This window comes from Fimicolochytrium jonesii, assembly GCF_025526975.1.
Source record: "Fimicolochytrium jonesii strain JEL569 chromosome Unknown EV422scaffold_16, whole genome shotgun sequence".
NCBI classification, from domain to species: domain Eukaryota; kingdom Fungi; phylum Chytridiomycota; class Chytridiomycetes; order Spizellomycetales; family Powellomycetaceae; genus Fimicolochytrium; species Fimicolochytrium jonesii.
In genome coordinates this window covers 616,194-642,157 of record NW_026515683.1, presented here as the reverse complement: position 1 = coordinate 642,157, position 25,964 = coordinate 616,194, and the positions used below count along the sequence as shown (strand labels likewise).

The following is a 25,964-nucleotide window of genomic DNA, read 5'->3' as shown; positions in this document are numbered from 1 at the left end:
AGTTCCCGTTCACCACCCGTCTACAAAAGCAAATCCCCAACCACTGTACCGTTGGAAGCCCGTTTCCGGACAACTCTCGGCGACTTCCGTCCGCAGGCACTGAACGAAAAACGCTTTCACGCAGCAGCATTGAAAGCCCCCTTTGCGAGTTTCTCTGACTTTTACCGACGGCGCCAATCCTTTCCCGAGGGTGTGCGGACGGGCTTGACGCCTTTCCGTCGACGAGACTGGAGCCATGGACGACACCCATCGACCCTTTCTGAAGGTTATCGTCGCCCGGTGCTGGGGGAGGGAACCGAAGAGCCCCATCACATTCCTGGGATCAAGCCCTGGGCGCGAGGTCGCATCCACTGTCAACGATGACCTTGACGCCCAACAAGGGACAAAAATGACCCGCTTCCAAAAGTCCCGTGCTCTGCTTCGCGTTTTGAGAGCGACTGAAAAAGCTTCTAAACGCCCAAAAAACAACTCCGGCAAAGCTGAGGCGGCTGCGCGCCAGGTGTGGGACAAGGCCAACGAGATACTCTTGGAGAGCGAGATACGGCTTGGTAGCGCCCAGATAGACGCGCCAGACGCAGCACGAGCAGCACGGCATTCAGGCGAACGCGCACACACACCACGCCCTCCATCCATCCCATGTAGGCACAATCTACCGTACAAAACCTCCTGCAGCTGGGCCTTCCTGTCCATGCAAAACGTGCTTCTATCCCATGTGGGTAACCACTGGTCTCAATTGTATCATGCACTCATTTTATTCGCATCAAAGAGGTGGAAAAGGAACGAGGAATACCCCCCCCCCCCCCCCAACGTTTCACAAAGCAAACGTTTCAAACCGTACAGAAGAATGTGGGGCGGAAAGAAGGACAGTACGCAATCTAGTACACCCGCTTAACAGGCGGCACAGGCTTAACCTCATTCTCATCCAACGTATGCGTGATCGTCTTCCGATACGCCAACCGCGTCTTATGGGTCTTGTGGTCCCACCACGACAGCGTATGCTTCATCCACTCCTTGTCGTCGCGCTCCGTGAAATCCTCGCGCGCGTGCGCCCCACGGGACTCTTTGCGTGCTTCCGCAGAGTACATGGTTTGTGTGGCGTTGGCCATGAGGTTTTGGAGTTCGAGCGTTTCGATGAGGTCCGTGTTCCTGTGCACAATACGTACGAAATGTTAAATCGGATAGGGGAACTTTTATGTGAATGGAATGGGGACATACCAGATGAGACCACGGTCGGTGGTTTTGAGATCATTCAGCTTCAAGGCAACCTCATCGATCCTCTTCACACCCTCCTCCAACGAACTCTGCGTCCTGAAAACAGCCGCATCGCTCTGCATCACCTTCTGCATCTGCAAACGCACCGCGGAAGTCGGGTTAGCCCCGTTCGCATATCGCACGCGGTCGAGGTTCGCAATCGTCTCGGCCCCAGCGTCCTTGGGCAGCGGGCGGTGCGGCGTGTTGGGTTTCAGGTTCTCGGCAATGTGCAGGGCGCACGCACGGCCAAACACGACAATGTCGAGCAGGGAGTTGGCCCCGAGACGGTTGGCGCCGTGCACGGACACGCAGGCGGCTTCGCCCGCGGCGTAGAGGCCGGGGACGATGTTGTCTTTGCCGTCCTTGGGGTCGATGACCTGGCCGATGTAGTTAGTAGGGATACCGCCCATGTTGTAGTGGACGGTGGGTAGGACGGGGATGGGCTCCTTGGTCACGTCGACACCGGCGAAGATCGCGGCCGTCTCGGAGATACCGGGCAGACGCTCGGCAAGGACTTCCTTGGGCAAGTGGCTGAGCTGCAGGTAGATGTGGTCCTTCTCGGGTCCCACACCGCGGCCCTCGCGGATCTCGACCGTCATGGATCGACTGACGACGTCGCGGGAAGCGAGGTCCTTTGCCGTGGGTGCGTAACGCTCCATGAAACGCTCACCCTCGGAATTGAGCAGGTAACCTCCCTCTCCACGGGAACCTTCGGTGATCAAACAACCTGCTCCGTAGATACCGGTAGGGTGGAATTGTACAAACTCCAAGTCCTGCAGAGGCAGGCCGGCACGGGTCACCATGGCGTTTCCGTCACCAGTGCAAGTGTGGGCAGACGTGCAGGAGAAGTAGGCACGTCCGTAACCACCGGTGGCCAGCACGGTCTGGTGGGCGCGGAAACGGTGCAACGTGCCGTCCTCCATGCAGAGAGCAATGACACCTCGGCATTCACCTGTGATGGGAGAGGAGAGAGCGATTTGGTAAGAATACAAGGATCTTCTGCCTGATGCGACTCCCTCGACTCACCATTCTCCATGATCAAATCCAACGCAAAGTACTCAATGAAATAAGTCGTATCATACCGCAACGACTGTCCATAGAGCGTGTGGAGGATCGAGTGTCCCGTACGATCGGCGACAGCAGCACATCGGTGCGCCTGCCCGCCTTTACCAAATTTCAAGCTCTGTCCGCCGAACGCGCGCTGGTAGATCTTGCCCTCCTCCGTACGCGAGAAGGGCACGCCGTAGTGCTCTAGCTCGATCACGCTCTGAGGGGCTTCGCGACACATGTAGTGGATCGCATCTTGGTCGCCTGTGGGTAGTTAGAGGGGTGTTGGTGAGTAAGATGCGTCGACGGATTGGATAATAGTTGATGACGATTGATGGATGAAACGATATCCTGCTCACTCCGCTCGCGACGAGGATGTTGGGCGGTGGATGAAGACCGCGTATGCTCGTTATCACGTGCAAGTCGTTGGGCCTTTGGCGCGAAACTCGCTTCGCTCGCACTGACTGTCGTTTATCCACGTTGCCGCTCCGTATTACAGAGGGTCCGCGCGGGAGTGCAGAATGACAGTAGGCTCGCATCGCTCGGTATTACACTGGACTCCCTTCGCTCGCACTCTCTCCGCTCGAGGAATACTCACCCAACCAATCACTCCCCTTCACGGTATCATACATATGCCATCTCCAATCATCCTCACTCATATTCCCAAGCGCCGCATTGATCCCCCCTTGGGCCGCAACGGTATGACTCCTCGTAGGAAACAACTTAGTAATGCAAGCGGTCTTGAGTCCCTCCTTTGCGAGACCGAAAGCGGCACGAAGACCTGCGCCGCCTGCACCAACTACGATGGCGTCGTAGGTGTGGTCGATGATTGGGTAGGCGCTTGATAGGGGGGTCTAATTGGGGTAGAAAGGGTTGTTATTTGAGGAGGGGAGGGACAAGTGAGAAGAGAGTGGAACATACGTCAGCGGCGGTTGCACGCAGCGGTTGGGAACCGGCGAGTTTGCGAGCAGCCGAAGATGCATGGAAGCTCCTTGTGCATGCTAGATATAAAGTAGGAGAGAACGTGAGAACAGAATGGGAGACGAATCATTATTGTTCGCTGTCGCATTCCTGCGCGATCCTCAAACGTCAAGCATTTCTGGAGCCTACAGCTCAATGCTTCCAGCGACCCTCCACATGGTGAAAGACGTATTTCCATGGCGTATGAGGAACCCCTTTTGGGTCCATTCCCCTGATCGAGGGCTGGCGGATAATCGAAGGGATTCCACACAGAAACAAGGCAGGAATTTTCGTACCTGGAGAAAGTGTCCTGCTCTGTGTGCGCGAGGGAGCAGGAGAAGAGAGTGTACGTTAGTATGCGAGTAAGACCCAATCTGTGTGCCCCTTGCCGCTGTCGTGGCGATTTTCCCACGCGGAAGATTCCGGGTGAAGGTGAGGGCGCCCCGAAGTGGGGGGGTAGCTAGCTGCCGACAACCACCACGGCCAGAACGAGCATACGTACCAGAGGCTTGTGAGCGGACCTAGCAGCGAGACGGAACATGACTGCGTGTGTGTATATGTTTGTGCAGCTGCCTGTGTCGTTGAGGGAATCAGCGAAATGCGCTTGCCTTTGTGCAAACGAACGAGAGGGCGTGGGAAATTCTTCCTCGTCTCTCTCACGCGGTCTCTCTCCGTCTCTCTCTCTGATGAGCCGCGAGAGGGAAGAAGGATGCGGTTAGGGTTATCGCCGATGCACTCGCTCCCCCATTTGCATAAAGTTCTTCCGGAAGGTGTTCTCATGTGGACTCCTACCGCCCCCGTGTTCTCATGTTTCTCGTGACGCGTCAGATCTCCCCCTCCGTTTTCCTGGTGTTCTTTTTTTCCCTTCTAGTTCGCTCGGTTCCTCGCCTCATGGACAACTCCATATTCCCGCCGTCTATCACTCCACTATCTACTATACGCTCCACGCTTCCAGCACACCTCCCTTCTCTTGTTCGTCGGTCAGGGTGCCGAAAGTCGGTCGTCCTTTCCAGTCAAGTCATTCCCAAGACAAGATGCTCTCGGCAGCACACGTATCACTAGACACGGTAGACTCTTCCATCGCCTCGGAAGACCTACGAAACTCGAAACGAGCAGCAGAGGAGGACTTGTTGCCACCACCTCCACCGACGATATCAACACAACAGCTCCCATACCCAACCCTCGCACCCTACCACCTACCCAACGCACCTCCAACTATCTACTACATACCAAACTTTATACCCACAGCACACTCAGACTCCCCAACGCACCCAACACGGCTCTCCTATGCCACTCTTCCAACTGCAGCACAACTCTTACATGAAATAAATACCGCTCCATTACCGAAATGGACAAAGCTGAAAAACCGCAGATTACAGACTTACGGGGCGAGAGTGGGTGGGGAGGGAGACAAACCGGCGGTTTTTGTGGATGATTTTCCCAAACTCATTGATGGCGTGAGGGAGAAATTGGGTGAGTTGTTGACTGAGAGGGAGGGTGATGCGTGGAAAGCGATGGCGAGGAGAAGGCGAGCGTTAGCGAGGCCTACTGGGCCGGAGTTCGAGCGAAGCGATACGCAGGAATGCGGATCACACATCAGCCCAGCATCCCTGTCGCGAGCGGAGCGAGCAGTGGTGTCGTTTCAGTCATCCATCATCAGTTCGCTCTCCCATGGCTCACATTCATCCATTTCGTCTTTTCCAGGTGAGATGGGACTCTGGGGTTCCAAAGAGGACAAACCCAACAACTGCCTCGTTAACGAATACCTCCCAGGTCAAGGCATCTTGCCCCACGAAGACGGCCCTGCCTTCCACCCGGTAATTGCGACCGTCTCGCTGGGCGGGTCATGTATCTTGGATCTCTATCCGAAGGGTGGTGGGGATAGGGGGAAACGGCAACCGACATGCAGACTGCTGTTGGCACCGAACAGTCTGCTAGTAATGACAAACGAGGCGTACACGTCGCATCTGCACGGAATCGACGAGACTGATGTCGACACCGTACATCTCGCCGCTGGGAATAATGTCGCCAATTGGGATGAGACGGAGGTCGGGGGTAATCCTACGAATGGGAATATTGTGAAAATGCCAAGAGAAGAGACAAGGGTTAGCGTCACGTTCAGGTCAGCGAAGAGGGTGGTGCGGCCGTCGGCGGCGGTTATGCGGCTGGCGGGTGGGGGCCTGGGGTTGGGGAAGAAGCGGTGAATCTCATGTTTAGGGCTGGGCAAATCTGGAATGGATGTACATAAGAAGTGGATTGTAAATAACAGACGCCGTAGATTAGGGGGTTTGTACAAGTGGATCTAGATGTAACAAAACTCTATGAACTCTCCGCTGCTACCATTTTCCCAACCCAACTCTGTGCGCTCTGATGGGGCCCCGAGAGAAAGTGTCAGTCGGGCTGGTCCAAGTACCTGTCACATTCCGGTCAGTTTTCCATTTGTGCGAGGGGTCAGAAAGGGGGAACCGGCGGATTACCATTTGGATATCCTCAGATCCCCCCCTTGTTATTGCTATTGCGTCTTGTTGCGTGCTTTCAGAATCCGGAGAGATACATACAGTACCCGAGAGAGTGGACGCAAAAGGTCGGCAGCTCATCCACCTCGACCTCCGTCCTGATATAAAAACCGCCTCCTCATCCGTCAAGTCATCCTTCACCCCAACGCGAGCAGCATCGAATCATCACACCCATCCACGCAAACATGTCACCACCACCAGCCCCCACCCGCCGCCTAGCCTCCCTCCTCCTGCTCTTCCTGGGCGCACTCCCAGCCATCCTCGCCACCCCATCCATTCCCGCCCAGCAAGTCCTCGGCAGCAATGATCCCACCCTCGCGCCGCTGATCTCCCACCCGTCCGCGGAGGCCATTGACGGAAAGTACATTGTGGTTGTCAGGGAGGGGATGTGGGGGGTGCATATGGAGCGGTAAGCTTTCTGATCGTCGCATCATGCCAGGATGTCAGTCAATCAACTCACACATCGTCCCACCCATCTCATTTTGAATGAAAAATCACAGACTCGCGACCGTGACAGCGCAAGCCCTCACATCCGCGACCGCGGTGCGCATCACACCCTTCACCATCCCGGGATTGACCGGCTACAGTATCACCTGCGACGAGGCGACTGTGGATGAGTTGAGAAGGAGGGAGGAGGTGGAGTTTGTGGAGAGGGATCAGGTTGTGCGGGTTAAGGCTGTGGAGGAGGCGGTTCAGGTTGACGCGCCTTGGTGAGTTTTGGTGGTTGACGCCGTTGGAGCCTATGCGGTTGGGTATTATGTGGGAATTGTGAACTTACGGCTCTCGTGATGCAGGGGATTGGCGAGGATCTCGCATAGAGAGTTGCCGAAGGATAATGAGTGAGTGGAACCACCCTGCACATCCCCGTATGGATCTGCCATTTCTTATCGCATGGTGAACGCAGGACGTCCGTGTATGAGTATTACGCGAATGACGGGAAGGGCGTTACGGTGTATGTTGTCGACACGGGGATTAATATCAAGCATGAAGGTAAGCAGACTCATTTGTCGTTGATGGTCGCGCAGGTCCATTGACTAGGACATGTCATCCCGTAGAATTCGAGGGCCGAGCGAAGTGGGGAGCGACCATCCCCGACGGTGATGAGGATGTGGATGGGAATGGGCATGGTGAGTGAAAAGCATTCGAGCTACTTTTCGTAGACATACGCGAGAAAAGCTCGTGAACACCGCACCGCATACGCTTAGGCACCCACGTCGCCGGCACGATTGCCAGCCGCAAATACGGCGTCGCCAAGAAAGCCACCGTCGTCGGCGTCAAAGTCCTGCGCTCCAGCGGCTCGGGCACCATGTCTGACGTTGTACGGGGCATCGAGTGGGTCATCAAGGATCACCAGAAGAAGAGCAAGATTGCCGAGAGTGAGGACACGAAGGGTCGGAAGAAGAAGATTGTGAGGTCGTTGGGGAACATGAGCTTGGGTGGCGGGTTGTCGAGGGCGCTTAACCAGGCTGTTGATGCGGTGAGTACTCGAATCCCCGGAGGTACTCTCTCGGGGACCACACCAAGCTGAAAATGAACCTCGCATAACATTCCCAGGCCTCAACAGCCGGCGTCCTCTTCGCCGTCGCGGCCGGCAACGACAACCAAGATGCCTGCCACTACTCCCCCGCCTCCTCCCAAAAAGCCCTCACAGTCGGCGCCACAACCTCTTTCGACACCATGGCCTGGTTCTCCAACTGGGGCGAATGCACCGACGTCTTTGCGCCCGGCCACTTGATTCTCTCCACCTGGATCGGCTCCAGCACGGCTGTCAATACCATCTCCGGGACCTCCATGGCCGCGCCGCATGTAGCCGGGATTTTGGCTGCGTTTTATTCGAGGAAGGAGTATGAAAAGGCGACCGCTGAGGAGCTGAAAAAAGCCGTGGTGGAGAAGGCGTCGAGGAAGCTGATTAAGGGATTGCCCCCAAAGACGGGGACGAAGAATCGGTTGGCGTTTTCGGCTCCGCCTGAGTGAGGTTGGAGTATACACCTACGCGTATGTTTTGAATAGTGCTTTTGGATTGGGGGCGGGTGAGGTTGGCTGTCTACTCCTATGCCGAGTGAGATTTTTGTTTTCGTTCTTCTATCTGTTCTTGTATATATACCTAGTGGGCCTTTTGAGTCTACGAGAACCTGTACCATCTGCTTGCCGACGTGCTCATCTTGGAGATGCTCCTCATCTTGGCCCGTCGCGTCTTTGTCGCCTGTGACTTTCCGGCATTGAAGCGAACTGGCCAGACGGCCGTCGACGACGACTCGTGGAGTGATTGTTCCGTTCCAGTGCCACTCCAGTCTCGTTCTCGCGCACTCCTCCCAACCTCCGGGTCTTGTCTGTTGCGTGAAGGGAATTAACTTTTTCTCCGCGCTCCTTTCAACCCGTCTATTTTCAGTAACAACCTTCAGCTTTGAGGGCTCTATGCGTTCATTGCACAACAGCGGCGCTTTGGATACCCGCTTGTCCCGGGTGTGTAGACGAGACGAATAGCCAGCACTTGGGGACACTTCAGGAGTGTCCGATTCCCCCCCCCTCCATCATAACACAGCGCAATAGCTCAACCTTTCGACGCAGAACTTGTAGGGCGTTCTGTTCGTCCTTGCGCTGCATATAACGGACACACGGGGTGTTTTTGGGGGTCGAGACGGCCAGAATATAGAGTAACCCGACGGAGAGTAGCGGGGCGAAATACAAAACGAGCACTTGTCGGCATCGCGTAAAGACTTCATAGAAGACACCTCCCCGCATCAAATATCGCCATTTACCATCGCGTCCACCATGTCGGGCGAAGGCGACACGATATACGCGCGAGCAACAGCGGAGCGGATGACGCGCCCGAAGGCGGCGACGATTGGGTACTATGACCTGGAGAAGAATGTTGGGGAGGGGAATTTCGCGAAAGTGAGACTGGCGACTCATACGTTGACGGGGGAGAAGGTGAGTTACGTGAGGGGGATTTTGGCCTGTTGTAAGATAATGATGTGGCGATGGAGCAGGAATTTTCGACTGCGATGTGCGCTGCGATGATGCTAAAATCCACGATCCGTCTCGAATTCAGGTCGCCGTGAAGATCATCGACAAATCCAAACTTGACAAGACCACGTCCAAAAAGCTCTTCCGCGAGGTGCGCATCATGAAACTGCTCAACCACCCTCACATCGTCCGTCTCTACGAGGTCATCGACACGCCCAAAGAGCTGTACCTCATCATGGAGTACGCGTCCGGCGGCGAGATCTTCGACTACCTCGTCGCGCACGGGCGGATGAAGGAAAAGGAAGCGCGCCGGCATTTCCGCCAGATCGTCGGCGCGATCGACTACTGCCACTCGCTGCACGTCATCCACCGCGATCTGAAGGCCGAGAATCTGCTGCTGGATGGGAACATGAATGTCAAGATTGCGGATTTTGGGTTCTCGAATCAGTTTTCGCCGGGGCAGAGACTCAACACGTGGTGTGGATCGCCCCCGTATGCGGCCCCGGAGTTGTTCCAGGGGAAGGAGTATAGTGGGCCTGAGGTCGATATTTGGTCGCTGGGGGTTGTGCTGTATGTGCTTGTTTGTGGTGCGCTCCCCTTTGATGGATCGACTTTGGCAAAGTTGAGGGCGAGGGTACTCGCTGGGAAATTCAAGGTGCCGTTTTATATGTCTACCGGTAAGCTTTTCGCGATAAGCGGATACTGCTGTGGATATGTTCATTTTTCATTGATCTTCGCGCGGAAATATCTTGCAATCGAAAACGGATGAATACATTTCGAGGAGCTTGAGCCTTGACAAATCTGTGAATGCTGACGACGTTTCCTACCACCTCATACAGATTGCGAACGTTTGATCAAGCGAATGCTCCAGCTCGACCCATCAAAGCGCATCACACTGGAACAGTTGAAAGACGATAAATGGTTCACAGAGGGGCATGAAAACGAGCCAACCCCGCAGGTCCCAAAACCCGAGCCGCTTACCCAGGAACAAGCTTCCCGCGTCCTAGAGGAGCTAGAAGAGATTGGCCTCGACCGCGCCGCCGTGCGCAAATCCGTTGACGAGGGGGTTTACGACCATCTGGCGGCTACTTACTTCCTCATTGCTGATAAGTTGTTCAGGAAGAAGGCGCCAGGTCCGGACGGAGCACCTGCAGAGGCCGAGCCGGCGTTTTTGGCTGCCACGGCTGCGGCACGGGTCGGTACCGCCCCGGCCGGCGGGGTTGGGAACAACAAACCTACTACCAGTAACGTGCCCGTGTTGCCCAACATCCCGGCCTCGTCGCGAAAATTGGCCGAGGCGCCTAACATGAACGCTATTGTGGAAGAAGCGGGCGCGGGTGGAGCTGCCAACGCAATCGGCGCAGGAGCTGCTGCAGACGCTCAACGTGCTGCATCTCCAAGTCCTGCTGGTCGCCGTATCATTGGAATCGAACGCCCTATGTCCCCCGCCGGCGACCGACAGCGCTCGAGAACCGCGGAGCCGGGTGCAGACGCAACCGGCCGTGGATCGCCAGTGGCGCAAATACCGTCTGGCGCCGGTACCGCCGCAGGACAGCCCGGCCCGCCGTCGAGTGCGGGATCGGGGGTGCGTCGTCGCGCGACGGTCTCTACGCCCGTCGCCGTCGCCGATCTCAAAAAGGAGCTGCTCATGCAGAACGCGCAGAACGCGGCGAACGCTCAAGCAGCGCAAGCAAACGCGGTCGGGGAAGAAGACGGAAACAACGCACCCGTGCCTGCCGTGCGTCCCCGCCCGCGTCCCGCCCTCCCCTCCGCCGGCCGCGAACGTCCCAGCTCCTTCGCCGGCGTGCCCTCGGCGGCAAACCACCAGGTCGGCCAACAAGCCCATGAGATGGCTTCCACCGGGGCAGCCGGAAGCGGCGGCGCAGTCTCGGGAGCCGGCGCCGGACTCACGGCCACCGCCTCCGTGCCCCTCGCCACCCTTCTCCCCCAACGTGCCGCAGCAGCGGCAGCCGGGGGAGCCGCCACCGGGGCCTCCACCACCACCACCCGCCGGAACCGCGCGCAAACCATGGACGCCAACGCGGCGCCTGCCCAACTCGTCGCCGCCGCCGCCGCCGCCGCCGGGGCCAACCCGACCGACCGCCCCACGTCCGCGCTCGGCACAACCACCGCGCAAACGGCCTCCCAACTCTCCCTCGCCGATCGTCTCAAGATCAAATTCCGCGGCGGCGCCGTCTCCTCCGAACCGCGCGTGCTCCGCTTCACCTTCTCCGTGTCGACCACGTCCACAAAGGAGCCGGACGTGATCCTCGCGGAGGTGCTCCGCGTTCTCCACGAGCACGGCGTGAAAACGGACGTGGCGGGCTTCATTGCGAACTGCAGTTACCCGCAGCAAGGGGTGGATTTCGAGATGGAGGTGTGCAAGCTGCCGCGGCTGAATGTAAATGGGTTGAGGTTTAAGCGCATGAGTGGGGATTCGTGGGCTTACAAGAACCTGTTGACGGATCTGATCGGGAAGATGAATTTGTAGGGTGGGCGGGGTGTGAGCGCGGTCGGGGGATGGAGGAGAGGCGTTCTTGGGGGAACGTTTTGGGGAATGGGTTTTTCGGACTGCTGGGGAGGGATCCTGCTGGTAGTGATGACATGAGGGAATCGTGGTCATCAGACCGCCAGACATCGAATTTCGCCGAGTCAGTTGCGTAGAAAACGCGGGTGGATACAGAGGGTGGTGGAACTTGGAGAGGCGAGGGGGGCAAGGAGATGGGAAGCACGTCCCATGCCGGGAGGTAAAGCAAAGGGCGCGTTTTGGCGGGACTTTTCGGGGGGTTAGAAGACGCAGATTTTTTTGGGGTTGTTGCTGGCACTTTTCAGGGACTGCTTTTTGTTCTGTTTTGGGTCTAGTCTTACTTTATTACATACATGACATTTTCCTTACACTGGGCGTTACGGTTGGGTCACCGAGCCCCTGCTTGATCCGCATTCGAGGCATTGATGGTGTCTGGCTCGTTTCATTCAATCCCATTTTTGTTATCGTGGGCCGTTCCCTCCTGCACGACCGTGTCTCAGCCCTCTACATACACCCCTTCCAATCAAAACCCACACATCACCTTCCATCCCGCTCCCCAACACCTCAATCACACCCGTCCCCGCACGCACCCACACCCCTCTGATCTACTCAGTCTTCCCCAACGTCAACCTCGTTAGATGAAAATCCGCCAACCGCCGCTGGTTGACATCCGATAAATGGATGTTGTCGCTCTCCTTCCACCGCTGGCTGACCGTTTCGAGTTTCTTGTGCATTTTCCCTAGTGTTTCCTACCAAAAAAAAAAACCAATAAGGTTATCAGTGGGGAAGGGGGTGGGATGATGGACGGTAGGTATCTTTTGTAATAGTTACATTGAGCATGCTTTCAAACTCGTTGGACATGTACGACATCTTCTGGTGCTGGTCTTCGAGCGCGGTTTCTTTTTCAGCGACGATCTGCGCGCGTTCGCGGAGGGATTCGGCTAGGGCTGCTTGGGAGGCCGCTGAAAAGCAAATCAAAGGAGGGAGGGGGGAACGGGTGATCAGTGACTGGCGGGGGTAATGAATATACATCATCTTATGTCCACGTTCTGCTCGCCTTCGCTCCCCCATACTCACCCAACCTCCCTCCCAACTCCGCCACAACCCCCTCCAACCCCGCCACCTTCGCACACATCTCGCTCTGCATCGCCTTGTACTGCCGCCCCATGTCTGTGCTCAGATCCATCCGATCCTTCCCTTTGCGTTCCACCACGTCTTCCAACTCTAATATACGCGCGCGCTGGGCCTCGATGGTGAGTTGGAGACGGTGCGAGAGGCTGGATTGGTGGGCTACGTGGATGAAGCAAATGCATGCAGAGAAGAGAGTGATAGAGAGAGAGTGATGAATTGAACACGGAAGATGGACGGGGGGTTTTGTGTTGTTGTTTTTGCACGTACCGAGCTCCCTGGTGAGCGCATCATTCTCCGCTGCGGCTTTCACGAGTTTTTCTTGGAGTTCCAGATCCTGGCCAACTAAGCGAAAACGTTAGTCTGCGTTGGATATATGATTATTTTTTTGGCACCACGCCGGGTGACAGAGAGAGAGACAGAGAGAGGGGGAACGCGCCTACTTCTTTACTCTTGGATTTCTTTTTGGCACCGCTGGCGGATGCGGGTTTCTTTTTTGGCGGCATTTTAGAGGAGGCGGGTGGATGTGTGTTTGTGGACAAGATATGGATGTCGGAAGGGTTCTGTTTATCGTCTTTTTTGGCGAAGATGACGGGACAACGCGCTGTCGAAATCCACCCGAGGCCTTCAGGCGGACTTTCACGGTTCGTAGATCGCACAAAAGTCCAAAAATGTGTGGAGTGACGGAGGATTGAACTCCGGGCTTCCTCGATGCGAACGAGACACTCTACCACTGAGTTACCACCCCTTGGTAATATCTATGAGTCCCGTTGCTTATATAATGTTTTATCTTTCGCTTCTTGCTTCTTTTGATGGCAGGCTTCTCGTCATCATCGAGGGGCGCTGGGAGGTTCCCTCTCGCATCTGTGATTTCCTCTTCGTGACATCGACCAATGCGCATCACAGTGATCCTGAAAGGTGTGGGAAGCCCCAGTGCTGCAAGGAATTTGTGGCTCCGGCTTCCTCGGCCGTCCCGCTCCAATGCAACTTTCTGTACTCGGCCACCTCCTCCCGAATCCCCGCCCGGCGCCATGACGTTTGCTGGGGTGCGAGTTGCACGGCGCGTTCCACAATCTGCCCACGCGATTGTACAGTACAGTCACCTCGCAAAACTCTGTACCCCCCCCCTGAAATAAATCAGCGACTGCCGCGACGCCAAATTCACGTGAGTGACCAATATTGATTTCAATTAGAGGGGGGGTACAGAGTTTTGCGAGGTGACTGTACATACATACAGTACATAGGAAGGTCCATCGGCTTGCCTTCCGTGATCTCTAATAGAGGGGAATGGGTTATAACCGACGACGTACCGCGATAAGGTCGCTTCAAAGTTCATCAGCCCGTGTCATCTTTAATGGTACACAAGCTCTCAGGTTTCCGCAACACACCACATAGGAGTCCAAAAAGCCGAACGGGCCTCTTATTGTACTGTGCAAAGTGCCCCACGACCCTGCGTCCTTTCGTGCCCGCTACTCTCCTACTCAATGCCATCTCGTGGACGGCCCCATGCGGGTTTCATTATCCGCTGGAACATACAATACCAAGGTGATGGTACCCCCACTCCCAACCCACCCGCTTTTCCCTCACCCACCCACCCCCCTCTAAAAATCTGCATCCAAAGTAAATTCCCTCCCCTCCTCCCCCTCCTCCCTCATAACCCCCGCCATCTGATACTCGCCGACCTTCTTCTCAAAAAAGTTCGTCTTCCCCTGCAACGAAATCAACTCCATAAAGTCAAACGGGTTCTCCACGCCATACTCCTTGTCGTACCCCAGGGCGACAAACAAGCGGTCGGCGACAAACTCAATGTACCGGCACATCAGTGTCGCGTTCATCCCGATGAGGGCGCAGGGGAGGGATGAGGTGAGGAATTCTTGTTCGATGGTGACGGCTTCACGGAGGAGGGTGCGGATGGAGGAGAAGGCGGGTTTGGTGCGGAGGAGGGAGAAGAGGAGACAGGCAAAGTCTGTGTGGAGGCCTTCGTCGCGACAGATGAGTTCGTTGGAGAACGTCAAGCCCGGCATGAGGCCGCGTTTTTTGAGCCAGAAGATGGCTGCGAAGGAGCCGCTGAAAAAGATTCCTTCTACCGCTGCAAAGGCGACGAGACGGAGTGCGAAGGATGTGGAGTCGTCCGAGATCCAGCGGAGGGCCCAGTCGGCCTTTTTGCGGATGCAGGGCACGGTTTCGAGGGCGTCGAAGAGGAGGGCCTTTTCACGTGCGTCTTTGATGTAGGTGTCGATGAGGAGGGAGTACATCTCCGAGTGGATGTTTTCGATCATGATTTGGAAGCCGTAGAAGCAGCGCGCTTCGGCGATCTGCACGTCATTGGAGAAACGCTCGACGAGGTTTTCGTTCACGATCCCGTCAGAGGCGGCGAAGAAGGCTAGCACGCGCGAAATAAAGAACCGCTCGTTGTCTGTCAGCTTGTTTTCCCAGTCCTGGATGTCTTTGGAGAGGTCGACTTCCTCCGCCGTCCAGAACGATGCTTCCGCTTTCTTGTACATTTGCCAGACCTGAAGAATTGATAGGGAAGGAGATGAGCCATGGAGTGCGTTGGTTGGATGGTTGATGGGATGGATACAAAACACTATGGTGCTCGCTCCGCTCGCGCAAACTTCCTCCCTCACCACCGCCCCACATCCCTCGCAACCGCTCGCGCAACCCACCTCCTGGTACTGAATAGGAAACAACACAAATCTTCTCGCATTGGGTGTCAAAAGCGGCTCATATTCCTCCTTCTGAGGCGATATCACAGCGGACGAAGAAGACGAAGAAGACGACGAAGACTGTTGATGCTCCGACGGCGAGCTTGTGCGCGGAGAGTCAGTTGCTGCTGGTGGTGGTGGTGTTGCGACGGACGAGGGGATGCCGTTGCCGTCTCCGTTTCCGTTTGAGGGGTGTGCTGTTGTGTCGACCATTGTTTTTGACGTTTTGCGAAGGCGGTGGGGGTGTACTCAAGAGGGGGAATAGTCTGTAAGGAAAGAAGCAATGCAGGGATACAGTTCGCAGTGAGCGTTTGTAGAAGCGTCAGTTGGGCGGCCCTATGTGTTGCTATCGCAGCTGGTGGGGGCGGGAGGTTGACGTGATACTAAGTATTTTCGGTCCGATATGCAACGGGGAAGTGTTGGAGAGTGAGACGGAGACGAGAGAGAGACATCCGGACATGGGTGGCGCAGCACTCCATTAGCCACAGCCTTCTCATTTGTCCATACCCAACTTTGTATGTAACTGCACGTAGTCAATAATCATATAGTGCCAAGCGATGTACCTTCCGTTTCGGAAGATGTGTCCTATGATCTACTTATGGATGGCACGGGAAGGAATACTCTTCCGCAGATAGGTGGCGGGTTCTGTTTCCCTGCATATTGATGGCGACCCCGCTCGCGGCAAGTGCCTTTTCCGAAAACGACAAGATCACTGTGTGGCCAGGGGCAGCGATGCACCGCAAAGGGGTGGGTGTGAGGGAATTGACGTGCATAGGGCTTGGTAGCCTCTGCCATTGTTGTGCACCCCTTGGCGATTGTGCTTCACGAGATTGCAGCGTTCCCTGTCCTCTCCTTCCCTAGGCCAACAGAACAAGTCCAGTGGATCTGGCTGCTCTCGTTGCTCTTTTGGGACCATTGATGCAACCTGTTTGATGGGCCAAGCAAGGATCAGACATCTCTCGGACGACTGCCTTTTCAGAGATGCAGGTGCACTCACCCCCGAATTATACGTATGTCCCTGAGACCATTTGCTGGTGGATGCAAGTCGCTAATGTCTGAACCTCCTCCTAGTGCCATTGTATCGATTCACTGCTGCAGTCGCTGGCGATGATGGGCTGCTTCTTGGGGAGGCCGTTGTTCCTCTAGCGCAGCGGGGACGCATCGAACAGGGCCAGCTCAAAGTCAAGCTTGGACCTCACATCGACGTTACCAAGTATGCCTTCCCGTGTGGCCCTGGAATGTGCGTTGCTCTTCCATGTGGATGCTGCATGCACCTCGGCAGGCTGGCCGCACTTGGAGCAAAGGGCCTATGCCGCAACTGCCCCAAAGTCACTGAGGAGGTCATGAAGGTCATTATTAGCCACCGTAACACCACCATACAGGAATGGAGCCGGACTGGGACCCCGGGGGAGGAGAGCGAGGAGGAGTTTGCGTGATTTGATGATGACGATGCGCAGGTTTCCTTAGATTAGTATTTTCTTTTGTTTTTGTTGTAATAATAAAAAAGGTAATGATACCGTTTTGAAGAGCGGCCTCCTGCGCACATTATGTACTAGAATTGTTGGGGGTCCATGTCCATATTCACGCGATGGTCGGCGACCCGACTTGCGCAAACGTATGTGCGCACTGAGCCACCAAAAATAGCCGCCTTAGCACATTCTAATTACAGCTGCTCCTCTACGTAGCAAACCAATATCCCATGCGCAAAGCTTCACTTCCATCTCTAGAACATACAGTACGTTCTTTGAATCATTCACGGCAGCGTTTCACCCCACTTGTAATTGAATATAACGACTTTGCCCAAACCCTCCTTTACGTTACCTGGCCACCTTGACGTTTACCACTAAAGCGTTTGCAGTCCATTGCACTGTTCCTTTTTCATCGTCGCCGTACCATAACACCATGGTTGAATTCCGCCTGGTATATGAGGAATGCACTGTGCCTGGAGGCTTTATGCCGAAGTCGATAGCGTCGGCGAACCTTGTCCGAGCGGAGTCACTTTGGACCAAGTTCGGACGGCGTTGCCTGACCTTCCCGTAGGATCAATTTGTTGGCTAAAAGCATGTGACGCCAAAGTGTGGCTTCGAGTTCCCGACGATAGAATGCTCTCGTTTGTCACCACTCACTACTCTGCGGGCGCGGCCTACTTCGATGTTGTGTTTCGGGCAGTCGATAGCACGTCACCCAACACGACGCCCCACGTTAGTCGGAATGCTAGCGAAACGGATGCCCTGTCCCTGGCGCAAGATTTGCGTAGACTGACGATCGCAGCCTCTGACAACCCGGTGGACCCATTTACTATGACGCCGGTCGAGGAACTCGATCAGGATGGTCTCAACATCACCGATGGAAAGACAACCATTCGGGTGGACGTAGACGGACTGTTGGCCTTCGTGAAGATCGAGGCCAAAAAAGGGACGGCGCTGTCACGGATAGCTTTAAAGTCATTCGACTCCGAAGGACAGCCAATAAGTATCGTGCTCTCCACCGATGTTTGGGTGAAGTGTCTCTGTCGCGGGCACAAGCGTGAGTGATTCCGCCATGCCGTTCCGAATGTCTGAATCTGCGGTGCTCATATCTGTATTTCCCAAACTGATAGGTTCCAACGAAATTGTGGCTCTGGTCATCGAAATGTGCACCGCTTTGAAAGAATACGAGGCGGCCCTGCCAGCGCTTCACGCGAATAAGCAGCTCTTTGCGAAGACTAAGATCTATCTAAACGATCTCCTTACCTTTAGAAGCGATCCCGACGCCCGTGATCGATTAGAAAGTGACCCTGCCGCCACTTATTACCTGTCTTCCGCTTACTTTTCGACATCCGAAGTAGATTTCTTGCTCGCATTTCCGACCAATTCGGGGTTGTCGTTCCAACAATGTGTTCAAGCGGCGATGGCTGAGAAAGTGTCGGCGAGTTCTGAAGGACGATCGAAAGATTACCACGTCTGTACCTCCCACGATTTGGCCCCGTTGGTTAGAGATGTGTTCGGGATTCGGAAAGGCTTTCAAGAAGAGAAAGCGTTTAAGGAGTCTCTGACATCATTCCGTAAGGAATGGAAGAAACGAGCGAAGAGATCGTCGGCGGCGTAATACAGTAGGATGCCAAAACGGACGTTACGACGGCATGGACGCGGCCGTCGTAACGTCCGTTTTGGCATTCTACTGTAGCATGGTACAACGATTGATTACAATAGAATTCACGGCTTGGTCTGTCGGAATTGAAATATCTTCTCAACACACAACTAGACACCGCCTTCGCTTTCTGTATTATAAGATATCTAGGGCAATGCCCTTCTTCCTTCGAAATTGGATCTCATCAGCAGCGAACAAAAGTCCATGTTCAATTCTGTCTTCGCTCAACGACGCAATGGCGTTTTTGAAGGTGACCGGAGTGTCCCTCAAATCCAACATCTACGTACTGCAATGGCGTCGTTGAGCGAACATGGCCGGAGTCTGCCTCAAAAATAACATTTTACTGCCGTTGGTGCATACTTCAACGTCTCATCCTCTACAACGGTTAACTTTAAAGAACGCCTACATATTTGACACTCAACTCACAACTCTACTCAAACCATACCCGGCGCCAACCCTTTAGGGCTTTACGGAGGGCAGACGAGCCAAGACGCCCTTTGGGCCTTCTACTCCAGCATGGTATTTTGTAAAGGTTATGGCAAGTCTCAATGCTGGTTCGACAACCGCAAGAAAGCTCGCAAGTACGTTGAGGTTCCGCCCATTGCCACCCCAAATGTACCCGGTCGGTCCGTCCTCAAGTACATCAGCGAAGACGAGTACTACGCTTTCGGGAATCAGTTGGGTTTTCAGGACGAGGTGTTCGAAGCGCTCAAATCGGCGCAGACATTCCGGAAGTCGCCCTCGAGCGTAGAGACGCGAAGCTCTGCGACGGCCTACAGTATGTCCGTTGACTGTCAGGCTGACTGTCAGGTTGACTGTTCAGTACTGTACATACCCTAGCTCTCATGAAGCTCAGCACCAAGCGGCTAGCGCTAGAGGTATTGAATGACTTGCAGGCTTGCTGGCATCACCTTTCTCGGGGTGCAGCGTTGTATTCGGCCCAGGTACGACGTCGACGACACTCGTGTGCTTCCTGACCTTTCTGATTTCTCGTTTTGAGTGCTTGCACAACCGTAACTGCCCTTCCTCCTTATCTCTTTTAAATATCAAATGATCAATTGAGCCCGCAATTGAGCTCGCAATGTGCCCGCCAAGTTTTCTCCCGTAGGGGTGATAGTTTATGATAGCCAAGTTAGCACATGTGGGGCCCGCCGTAAAACGCTGCTGTGGTAGCCTCTCTTGACCGATACTCAACAAGGCCACCCATTCAACTCGTACACTCGCTTGGGGTTCCTGCCACCTTGGGGCCATGTGATGAACGCGAATGACATCCATCCTAAGATTCCTGCTTCTCGCGGGCGCAACCTGATGGTTACGTCCACATACCTATCAATTCCCGCAGAGTATGGGAGCCTCTACCGCTTACCGTGTCTCATGTGATTTGGGTAGGAGGAACCTATGCCTAATTCCTTCCATTACAGGATAACATGGCCAAATTCAGTCGTACAGGAAGAATCTAGGCCCAAAAATAAAGCAGCCCAATACGCCAGGGTGCCCCCAAAAACAAAATGCCGCGAGCGGGGAGGAAGGAGCGCCCGCACTCCCTCATTTCCATGCATCCATATTCCAGTTCCAACCCCTAATCTTCTGATGACCCACTGCCCAAAACTCTGCCTCAAGCAAGATCCATGAGCCAGCAGCGTCATTCCTTCTCTACTCTCGTATGGACCGGCGTCAGCCACTCGCGACATCGCGTTTCCGTAGTACTCATAGAATGGCTGCGGCTCTCGAGACGAAGAGTCTTGCGGGCTTGCTTTTGTTTTTTCATTTCCGCCACAAGACAAAAGGCGAGCTCAAGGACGTCGATGAAAAGATCCAGGTGTTCCCAGTCATTGGGGAAGCGAGCCGACTTCAGCTCCAGAATTGCGTATTTGTTAGGCCCGATTATCTGAACGGCTAGTAGTGTGACACGATCACCTGCGGCGGATGACATCTAAGTTAGTACTCGGGGATATATACCTTTCCCAAAGTTTCCACACTTACGTATGACTTGTATACAATACGTTCGCAACTTCCCGGCGCTCTTAATGGGCGCGTCCAAGTTCTCGCATAATATTGCCCTTAGCCCGTTGATCGCTTCATTAATCAACTCTTCCGAGTCATCTAGGCAGTGCGTCTGATCACGACTGGTTGGCCCGCCCGATTGCTCAACAAAGACAACTTCATATTGGTTCTCTGCAGAACAACCCAGAACATCCACGTGATACGTCGACGAGCGGGACCCCGTTACTTCCTGGATCTGCAGGGTCGACGTTGCCTGCGCTTCAATGTAGGCCCAGCGCACTTCACCGGTGCGATGCTCCAACAGGGATAACAGTTGGGTAATGCGCTCAACAAGGAACTTCCGTTCCGATCCATGCGTAGGTAAGGATGCATAGGGATAGAAACGCACCAACGAAAAAACTATTCGGCAAGGGTGAGATTGTATCCCGCTGATTTTGAGGAGACGATCATACTTACACTGGAACAGCGTGTGAAAGGCGATATGTTTATGCCTCTCATTTGAGTATTCCACTAGGTTGTCCTTGAAGCTCACCCCAGCTTCGTGAATTTCCAGCTAAGAGTGAAGCCCGACTCAGTGAGCTGATCAAAGTGCGAGACGCATGCGTCCGACGCTCGTACCGCTGCCAGCTTCAAAATCCATTCACGTATGCATTCATCTACGTAAGTAATAAACTGGTATGACTCCAGCTCTTTCAGGAGCTCCGGATAGTTCGGTAATTCCTGTCGTCGGCTCTTCAGTACTGGTATAATTTCGACCGCCAGTAGCCTGTCAGGGAGGGAGATCTTCAGCATTGCGCAGCAGAGGACGCAACCCAGTAACTCTCCATTGACTCACTCCTTCAGTACTGGGCGTAACTCAAATTTATTCGGTGTTTTGATGTTCGGCTTGCCTGAACCGCGCACATTGGTTTTCCGTCGCTTTGGTGCGATCCGTTCTGGTGGCGAGGCCAGGTGTCGCTCTGGCCTGAGAGCACGCTTCGGGCCAAGCTCGGAAGCGACCCGGCCGGCGAGTGTGCACATTCCCGATGTGAAAACTCTGTTGTTTTTGGGCCGTGAGGCAACCTCTTCGAAGTAGGTTGTAAAGAACTTTGTATCATTGTTGGCCTGACGCGGGAGGTGATGTCAGTAATCACGAGAGTGGCAAAACAAAGATGAGAGATTGTGCTTGAGGAAGGGTCCGGTGCACTTTGGACGCATTTCGCGCCACTCGCTTTAACCTCCCGCCCTGGAAGCATTGCGCTCATACGGGGTGAGGGAGTACCAGACCCGCCATCGCAGCCGTGCACTTTGGACGCATTTCGCGCCACTCGCTTTAACCTCCCGCCCTGGAAGCATTGCGCTCATACGGGGTGAGGGAGTACGACTGAATGACCCTATCTAATGGGGTAATGGGGAAGAACTCGATGAGGTGCACTTGCCTTGCTATCTATGAACCTCTTGATTCTTTTCAAGTAATCTAGCGCTCGGGTGACTGCGGTCTGATCTGCCTCCTGTTCCTTCTTTGCTGTGACGTACAGGCTGTTTGCATGTTCTAATAGCCGGTTCAACAGTGCCTTATAAAGTGTTAGAGCGTTTGTTGCCCCGTACGCAATCGCCGCTGCCTTATTGTCCTCGAATAGCTCGTCAATGAACGCGCTTGGGGTGAGAGAATTATCACCGAAGAGCCGTACGATAGCGTGGAAGTATTTTTCGGCGTCCTGCTCCAGCACCTCACACTCGCTGTCGGACGCCATCTTAGGACTGACTGTTCGAAGCGCGCGGTGACTGTCTGGCGGGGAATGCGTGGACAGTATGTACGGAGGGCAAGGAAAGTAGATCGCTTTTTATACGTAGACTCGTCATTCGGCCTTCTGCGCAACTTACAAGCGCCTTATGTAAGCGGGACGACGCGTTTGGGAATGGCTAGATTCTAGAAAGTGAGTAACTCGTGCTAAATGTGAATAACTCGGGTTAGGGTCAGACTAGTACAGTATGTGAACATAAAGCTGGATACACGCGTCCGAGCTTGGCCAGCCCCTTGCCCCAGCCGCCGCAGTTGCGCACGGACACTGACTCAATCACTGGTGTATCTAGGTTTATGTTCACATACTGTACACTTAAGTCGGCCATTTCTATAGTCACGCCCTCGTGTTTGCTATCCACCAGTTAGGGTTAGGGTTAGGGTTAGTAACACCCAGCCCGAACTGGCCGGCAGGGTTAGGGTTAGGGTTAGGGTTAGGGTGCGGAGCGTGTTGTTATGGTAGGGTTATGTAGTTATATTCCACTCCCAAACGAAAAACAACTCTCTGCAAACGGGATCTCCTGCACCATGCACTGCAGGCACTTACGACTTCCTGAACTTCGGAGGCAACGGCAGTCACAGCGCTCGGCACCTCAGCAGAATCAGCGACAAGCGCGACTGGCGTAGAACCGAATTTGACGCATATCGCAATCCATCAGCAGCTACGGTTACGTGGCAAAGACGTCGGGCAGGCACCTATTACCACGGTGGAGGCCATCGTGAAGTCTTCCTACAGCCCAGCAACCGCAGCGGGCACGGATCTTGCAGGAGACCAGAGAATCATAATGGGTGCTTGCTGCAGCCACCAAGAAGAAGAAGAAGAACCGTTGCTTCCACCGCGGACACCCGTCTGCCGCGACCGGCTCGTTTCTAAGCAGCCGCTGGTGGGCTTTGTAGCAAACTCCATACCCGCCCGGCTCCCGGACACGACCGCCACTTCCGCTCCTGTACAAAGCGCGGCCGCTACCGCTGGTGTCGCAACAACCATCGCTAGGATCCCGGGCCTCAAACCGCAGCCCTCGGTCCTTACGCAGACCGTCAGATACGACGAAGTTTCCCACGGTCATACCTCTTGGCTGCTTGCCTCTGCACCTTCAAACACACCCGACGGCTTGCGGTTCATCGGCCTGGACACCGAGTTCGACGGGCCTTTGCTTGGCCTCGTCCAGCTGGCTACGAACGCTCGGTGCCTGCTCGTTGTCGTTGGCAAGCCGTCGAAAAACACGCACCGCCGCAGAAGCCCCAACAAAGCCCTGGATGCTCTTTTCCGGGACCCCGCAATTCGGAAAACGGGCTGCGAACTCACAAAGGACGCCTTACTTCTTTTCAGCAACTTTGGTCATATTTTGCGAGGTGGCATCGATCTCACACACCTTTACAGTCCAGCTACGCTGAAATCCACCAATCGTGACACTAAGGGACTGTTCACCTTGTTTTCGGAGATGTACCTCCCTCCGGGCCAGCCGCTCCGGAAGGATAAAGCCACGACGACATCCAGATGGGTTGGCGTCCCCCTCACCGAGGCTCAACTCTGCTACGGTGTCTTAGACGCTTGGGTTTCTTACAAAGTTGGCACTCACGACCCTTCGAAGATTGCCAGCGCTATGGTGCTGGACTTGACGAGAATCGATCCTGGGTTACTGAACGCGCTTGCGGACCAAAACAGCGCAGTCCTTGCCATCGAAGATATGCAGCAAAAGCAGTACGACAGCAAGTTCAGCACGGTAATCCTGCGCCAGGACGGTAAATACGACGTCCTCAACTCCCAGTTTCGAAACAAACTCCAGTTCAAGGACGTTGTTCTGTTCCACCTCGCCTCTGGGCAGGTGCTCCCTGGCAAGGTTGAACATGGAAAGTATGGAAAGACCAAGACGGTGAAGCTTGACAATCAGCTGACGGGGGTGTACGTTGTGAAAAACATCACGGTAGTTGAGCAGGGCGGCTCAAGGGGCGCGGACAGCTTTTTGAGGTAACCTGCTGAAACCTTTCTCAGCTCTAAAGGGGAGTATGACTATCAATATACCCAACTCTGCTGACTTCTTTCGCAGAGAAGTGTGGGTGAAACTTGTCCTACACGGCCAGCTGGACACGTCTACCGTCCCCTTTTTTGCCACCCTCTTCTTAAGCCAGAAACAACCTCTGGGAACCGCCCCGCCGGCTTACGACGTTTCAGGGCACGACCTGAACCCATCACAGACGAAAGCCGTGAATACGATGCTAAGTGCGCAAAAGCCGCTCAGTCTAATTCATGGTGAGGTCCTATGTTGTCGCACCATCGTTGAACGCCCGAGTCTGACAGCTTTTGTGTTCTTTGTCCTCCCTCTCCCGCTGACAGGACCGCCGGGAACAGGGAAAACTTTTGCCATCACAGCCGCAGTTGCAGCCAGCATTTCCTCGGCCGAACACCACTTCTACGTGCTCACCTGTCAGACAAATGCGGCTACGAGAAACCTGGCCGTGACGCTGCTGAAACGTGGGGTAAGTGATTTCAGGATTGTCGTGTCTGACAATTTCTTCGTGGAGGTAAGGCAAACTTCGGGCTTGCAATGGTTAGTTTTGATAACGTATGGTGCTAACTATCTAGCGCAGTGGCACGAAGATCAGTATAAGAAGATCCGCGACCGCGTCATCCAGTCGTCAGAAACCAGAAGCCAGAATTTCGACAAGTTGATCGGTCCGCGGACCGTGGTCCTGTGCTCCCTTTCCCAGCTCTCGAACTCAAACATAATCAACATATTGCAACGCCGCCGCGTAACTCACCTAGTTATTGATGAAGCATCGCAAATCTGCCTTGCCAATCTCCAACACGTGCTTACCTTGTATCAGGGCTCGCTCAAACGCCTCACCTTTGTCGGCGACCCTAAGCAGCTGGCGCCCTTTGGAAGCGAACAGCACCCGGCGGTGGAGAGCGTTTTCGAGAGGTTGCAAAGCGATGTCATGCTTAACATCCAGTACAGGATGCCATGCGATCTGGGGGCGTTCATCTCTGGCACCGTGTACAACGACAGGTTGGCGTCGCATAAGAAGCCGCGGGAGGTTTGCACTGTCGCGCTGATTGATGTTACGGACGGTACGGAGCAGACGTCGGGGACGGGGTTTACAGTAAGAAGCCCGACCCGTGATTTGCACCGACGCGGGGCAATGCTGACACTCGCTCTGATTGGTGTTTAGAACCTTCGGGAGGCCGACGCTGTCGTGCAGGTTATCTTCAACCAGTTTCTGACCCGAGAGTTTCTGATAATAACTCCATACAATGCTCAGAAAGAACTCATCGCCAATCGCCTCCGCGACGCCATCCGCAATCGTCACTGTCAAGGCAAAACCGACGTCAAGCTAGCTTTCGCCGACGAGCGCGTTCACACTGTCGATACGGTGCAGGGTCAAGAAGCTGACGTGATCATCTTCAGTGCGGTTCGGACGACTGAGCCGGGATTTCTCAGGAACAAGCGGCGGATGAACGTGGCCCTCACCCGCGCCAAAGATCAACTAGTCATCGTCGCCCATATGTCACTCTTTCGAGCCGGACTTGGCAAGAAGAGTCTGCTAGGCGCTTTCGTTCGGGAAATGGAGATAGTCACACCAGTGGTGAATTCGAAGCAGCTCTCCACGGGTTTCAAGCTGGACTTCAAGCGGAAGCCTACCCTGTTTCTCCAGGCTGCCCAAAAAAAACACATGCATCTCGCGGAGCCCATTCAGAGGGCCACCGGCACGACTACCCAGGCAGTTTCGTCGAAAGGACAGGCCATCAGGCCCGACTCTTCGTCCGCCGGGACCGAACCGAAGGCAAGAGGGAAGCACTGGAAGAAAAAGCTGAAAAGAAAGACAAGGAAGGAGGAGGAGAAGAAGAAACGGAAGGCGGATGCGAGTCGGGGGTCCGCAACAGGTCCACTGCGATAGGCCCATGAATCTGAGAGTAAAGGTAGTTTTTGGGGTGCTTCGCGGCCGGCTGC

The 25,964-nt window shown here is 54.7% G+C and overlaps 11 protein-coding genes and 1 non-coding gene across 12 annotated transcripts; 7 read left to right on the top strand and 5 right to left on the bottom strand.

Annotated features, from left to right (window-relative positions):
* Positions 1 to 789: 789 nt before the first annotated feature.
* EV422DRAFT_534181 (FAD binding domain-containing protein) lies at positions 790 to 3,904 on the bottom strand. Its single transcript, XM_053070649.1, has 7 exons — positions 3,761 to 3,904; positions 3,555 to 3,573; positions 3,220 to 3,299; positions 2,897 to 3,152; positions 2,278 to 2,562; positions 1,216 to 2,203; positions 790 to 1,146 (listed from the first exon to the last, which is right to left on the bottom strand). Exons 1-7 carry the CDS (start codon positions 3,797 to 3,799, stop codon positions 876 to 878), a joined length of 1,938 nt encoding a protein of 645 aa, XP_052924608.1. The 5' UTR covers positions 3,800 to 3,904; the 3' UTR covers positions 790 to 875.
* A 667-nt stretch (positions 3,905 to 4,571) lies between these two features.
* On the top strand, positions 4,572 to 5,399 carry EV422DRAFT_479952 (uncharacterized protein; the record flags this gene model as incomplete). The annotated part of the gene is made up of 2 exons (XM_053067288.1): positions 4,572 to 4,755; positions 4,990 to 5,399. Coding segments are annotated over 2 exons (594 nt in total), but the record flags the coding sequence as incomplete, so codon positions are not given.
* Positions 5,400 to 5,959: 560 nt separating this feature from the next.
* On the top strand, positions 5,960 to 8,147 carry EV422DRAFT_598527 (peptidase S8/S53 domain-containing protein; the record flags this gene model as incomplete). Its single annotated transcript, XM_053073642.1, has 7 exons — positions 5,960 to 6,183; positions 6,275 to 6,484; positions 6,569 to 6,613; positions 6,679 to 6,764; positions 6,830 to 6,901; positions 6,980 to 7,251; positions 7,329 to 8,147. The coding sequence occupies 7 exons, from the start codon at positions 5,960 to 5,962 to the stop codon at positions 7,746 to 7,748; spliced, it is 1,329 nt and encodes a 442-aa protein (XP_052924606.1). The 3' UTR covers positions 7,749 to 8,147.
* A 399-nt stretch (positions 8,148 to 8,546) lies between these two features.
* Positions 8,547 to 9,861, top strand: EV422DRAFT_497622 (kinase-like domain-containing protein; the record flags this gene model as incomplete). The annotated part of the gene is made up of 3 exons (XM_053067959.1): positions 8,547 to 8,705; positions 8,827 to 9,418; positions 9,581 to 9,861. Coding segments are annotated over 3 exons (1,032 nt in total), but the record flags the coding sequence as incomplete, so codon positions are not given.
* Positions 9,862 to 10,950: 1,089 nt separating this feature from the next.
* EV422DRAFT_488080 (KA1 domain/Ssp2 C-terminal domain-containing protein) lies at positions 10,951 to 11,232 on the top strand (the record flags this gene model as incomplete). Its single annotated transcript, XM_053067412.1, has 1 exon — positions 10,951 to 11,232. A coding segment is annotated over one exon (282 nt), but the record flags the coding sequence as incomplete, so codon positions are not given.
* Positions 11,233 to 11,528: 296 nt separating this feature from the next.
* Positions 11,529 to 12,977, bottom strand: EV422DRAFT_588548 (uncharacterized protein). The gene is made up of 5 exons (XM_053073498.1): positions 12,836 to 12,977; positions 12,667 to 12,741; positions 12,346 to 12,558; positions 12,100 to 12,230; positions 11,529 to 12,017 (listed from the first exon to the last, which is right to left on the bottom strand). Exons 1-5 carry the CDS (start codon positions 12,900 to 12,902, stop codon positions 11,874 to 11,876), a joined length of 630 nt encoding a protein of 209 aa, XP_052924603.1. The 5' UTR covers positions 12,903 to 12,977; the 3' UTR covers positions 11,529 to 11,873.
* A 95-nt stretch (positions 12,978 to 13,072) lies between these two features.
* EV422DRAFT_t91 lies at positions 13,073 to 13,144 on the bottom strand. Its single transcript has one exon. It is a non-coding gene; the product is annotated as a tRNA-Ala (tRNA).
* A 417-nt stretch (positions 13,145 to 13,561) lies between these two features.
* On the bottom strand, positions 13,562 to 15,581 carry EV422DRAFT_534151 (ribonucleotide reductase). Its single transcript, XM_053070648.1, has 3 exons — positions 15,063 to 15,581; positions 14,095 to 14,909; positions 13,562 to 13,941 (listed from the first exon to the last, which is right to left on the bottom strand). The coding sequence occupies exons 1-3, from the start codon at positions 15,312 to 15,314 to the stop codon at positions 13,878 to 13,880; spliced, it is 1,131 nt and encodes a 376-aa protein (XP_052924602.1). The 5' UTR covers positions 15,315 to 15,581; the 3' UTR covers positions 13,562 to 13,877.
* A 252-nt stretch (positions 15,582 to 15,833) lies between these two features.
* On the top strand, positions 15,834 to 16,537 carry EV422DRAFT_568705 (uncharacterized protein; the record flags this gene model as incomplete). The annotated part of the gene is made up of 3 exons (XM_053072678.1): positions 15,834 to 15,882; positions 16,173 to 16,314; positions 16,384 to 16,537. The coding sequence occupies 3 exons, from the start codon at positions 15,834 to 15,836 to the stop codon at positions 16,535 to 16,537; spliced, it is 345 nt and encodes a 114-aa protein (XP_052924601.1).
* Positions 16,538 to 17,203: 666 nt separating this feature from the next.
* On the top strand, positions 17,204 to 18,188 carry EV422DRAFT_507363 (uncharacterized protein; the record flags this gene model as incomplete). The annotated part of the gene is made up of 2 exons (XM_053068659.1): positions 17,204 to 17,627; positions 17,701 to 18,188. The coding sequence occupies 2 exons, from the start codon at positions 17,204 to 17,206 to the stop codon at positions 18,186 to 18,188; spliced, it is 912 nt and encodes a 303-aa protein (XP_052924600.1).
* Positions 18,189 to 19,688: 1,500 nt separating this feature from the next.
* EV422DRAFT_105323 (uncharacterized protein) lies at positions 19,689 to 21,061 on the bottom strand. The gene is made up of 3 exons (XM_053064545.1): positions 20,853 to 21,061; positions 20,214 to 20,787; positions 19,689 to 20,147 (listed from the first exon to the last, which is right to left on the bottom strand). Exons 1-3 carry the CDS (start codon positions 21,024 to 21,026, stop codon positions 19,873 to 19,875), a joined length of 1,023 nt encoding a protein of 340 aa, XP_052924599.1. The 5' UTR covers positions 21,027 to 21,061; the 3' UTR covers positions 19,689 to 19,872.
* Positions 21,062 to 22,505: 1,444 nt separating this feature from the next.
* Positions 22,506 to 25,295, top strand: EV422DRAFT_534136 (P-loop containing nucleoside triphosphate hydrolase protein). The gene is made up of 4 exons (XM_053070647.1): positions 22,506 to 23,983; positions 24,063 to 24,265; positions 24,350 to 24,537; positions 24,604 to 25,295. Exons 1-4 carry the CDS (start codon positions 22,800 to 22,802, stop codon positions 25,183 to 25,185), a joined length of 2,157 nt encoding a protein of 718 aa, XP_052924598.1. The 5' UTR covers positions 22,506 to 22,799; the 3' UTR covers positions 25,186 to 25,295.
* The last annotated feature ends 669 nt before the right edge of the window (positions 25,296 to 25,964 follow it).

What these genes read in the sequence shown, in the direction of transcription:
- EV422DRAFT_534181 (XM_053070649.1), bottom strand. Translation starts at nt 3,799, where the DNA reads ATGTTCCGTCTCGCTGCTAGGTCCGCTCACAAGCCTCTG. An exon ending in GAAGGGGAGTGATTGGTTGG is followed by an intron (nt 2,563 to 2,896) that starts GTGAGTATTCCT and finishes AACTACCCACAG; the next exon opens with GCGACCAAGATGCGATCCAC. An exon ending in ACCGACCGTGGTCTCATCTG is followed by an intron (nt 1,147 to 1,215) that starts GTATGTCCCCAT and finishes TATTGTGCACAG; the next exon opens with GAACACGGACCTCATCGAAA.
- EV422DRAFT_588548 (XM_053073498.1), bottom strand. Translation starts at nt 12,902, where the DNA reads ATGCCGCCAAAAAAGAAACCCGCATCCGCCAGCGGTGCCAAAAAGAAA. An exon ending in TGCGCTCACCAGGGAGCTCG is followed by an intron (nt 12,559 to 12,666) that starts GTACGTGCAAAA and finishes TCATCCACGTAG; the next exon opens with CCCACCAATCCAGCCTCTCG. An exon ending in GGAGTTGGGAGGGAGGTTGG is followed by an intron (nt 12,231 to 12,345) that starts GTGAGTATGGGG and finishes TTTGCTTTTCAG; the next exon opens with CGGCCTCCCAAGCAGCCCTA.
- EV422DRAFT_534151 (XM_053070648.1), bottom strand. Translation starts at nt 15,314, where the DNA reads ATGGTCGACACAACAGCACACCCCTCAAACGGAAACGGAGACGGCAAC. An exon ending in TTCCTATTCAGTACCAGGAG is followed by an intron (nt 14,910 to 15,062) that starts GTGGGTTGCGCG and finishes TCAATTCTTCAG; the next exon opens with GTCTGGCAAATGTACAAGAA. An exon ending in TCGTTGCAGGGGAAGACGAA is followed by an intron (nt 13,942 to 14,094) that starts CTTTTTTGAGAA and finishes GGGTACCATCAC; the next exon opens with CTTGGTATTGTATGTTCCAG.
- EV422DRAFT_105323 (XM_053064545.1), bottom strand. Translation starts at nt 21,026, where the DNA reads ATGCTGAAGATCTCCCTCCCTGACAGGCTACTGGCGGTCGAAATTATA. An exon ending in GGATTTTGAAGCTGGCAGCG is followed by an intron (nt 20,788 to 20,852) that starts GTACGAGCGTCG and finishes CTTCACTCTTAG; the next exon opens with CTGGAAATTCACGAAGCTGG. An exon ending in GTATTGTATACAAGTCATAC is followed by an intron (nt 20,148 to 20,213) that starts GTAAGTGTGGAA and finishes CATCCGCCGCAG; the next exon opens with GTGATCGTGTCACACTACTA.
- EV422DRAFT_534136 (XM_053070647.1), top strand. Translation starts at nt 22,800, where the DNA reads ATGGGTGCTTGCTGCAGCCACCAAGAAGAAGAAGAAGAACCGTTGCTT. An exon ending in GGCGCGGACAGCTTTTTGAG is followed by an intron (nt 23,984 to 24,062) that starts GTAACCTGCTGA and finishes CTTCTTTCGCAG; the next exon opens with AGAAGTGTGGGTGAAACTTG. An exon ending in GCCGCTCAGTCTAATTCATG is followed by an intron (nt 24,266 to 24,349) that starts GTGAGGTCCTAT and finishes TCCCGCTGACAG; the next exon opens with GACCGCCGGGAACAGGGAAA.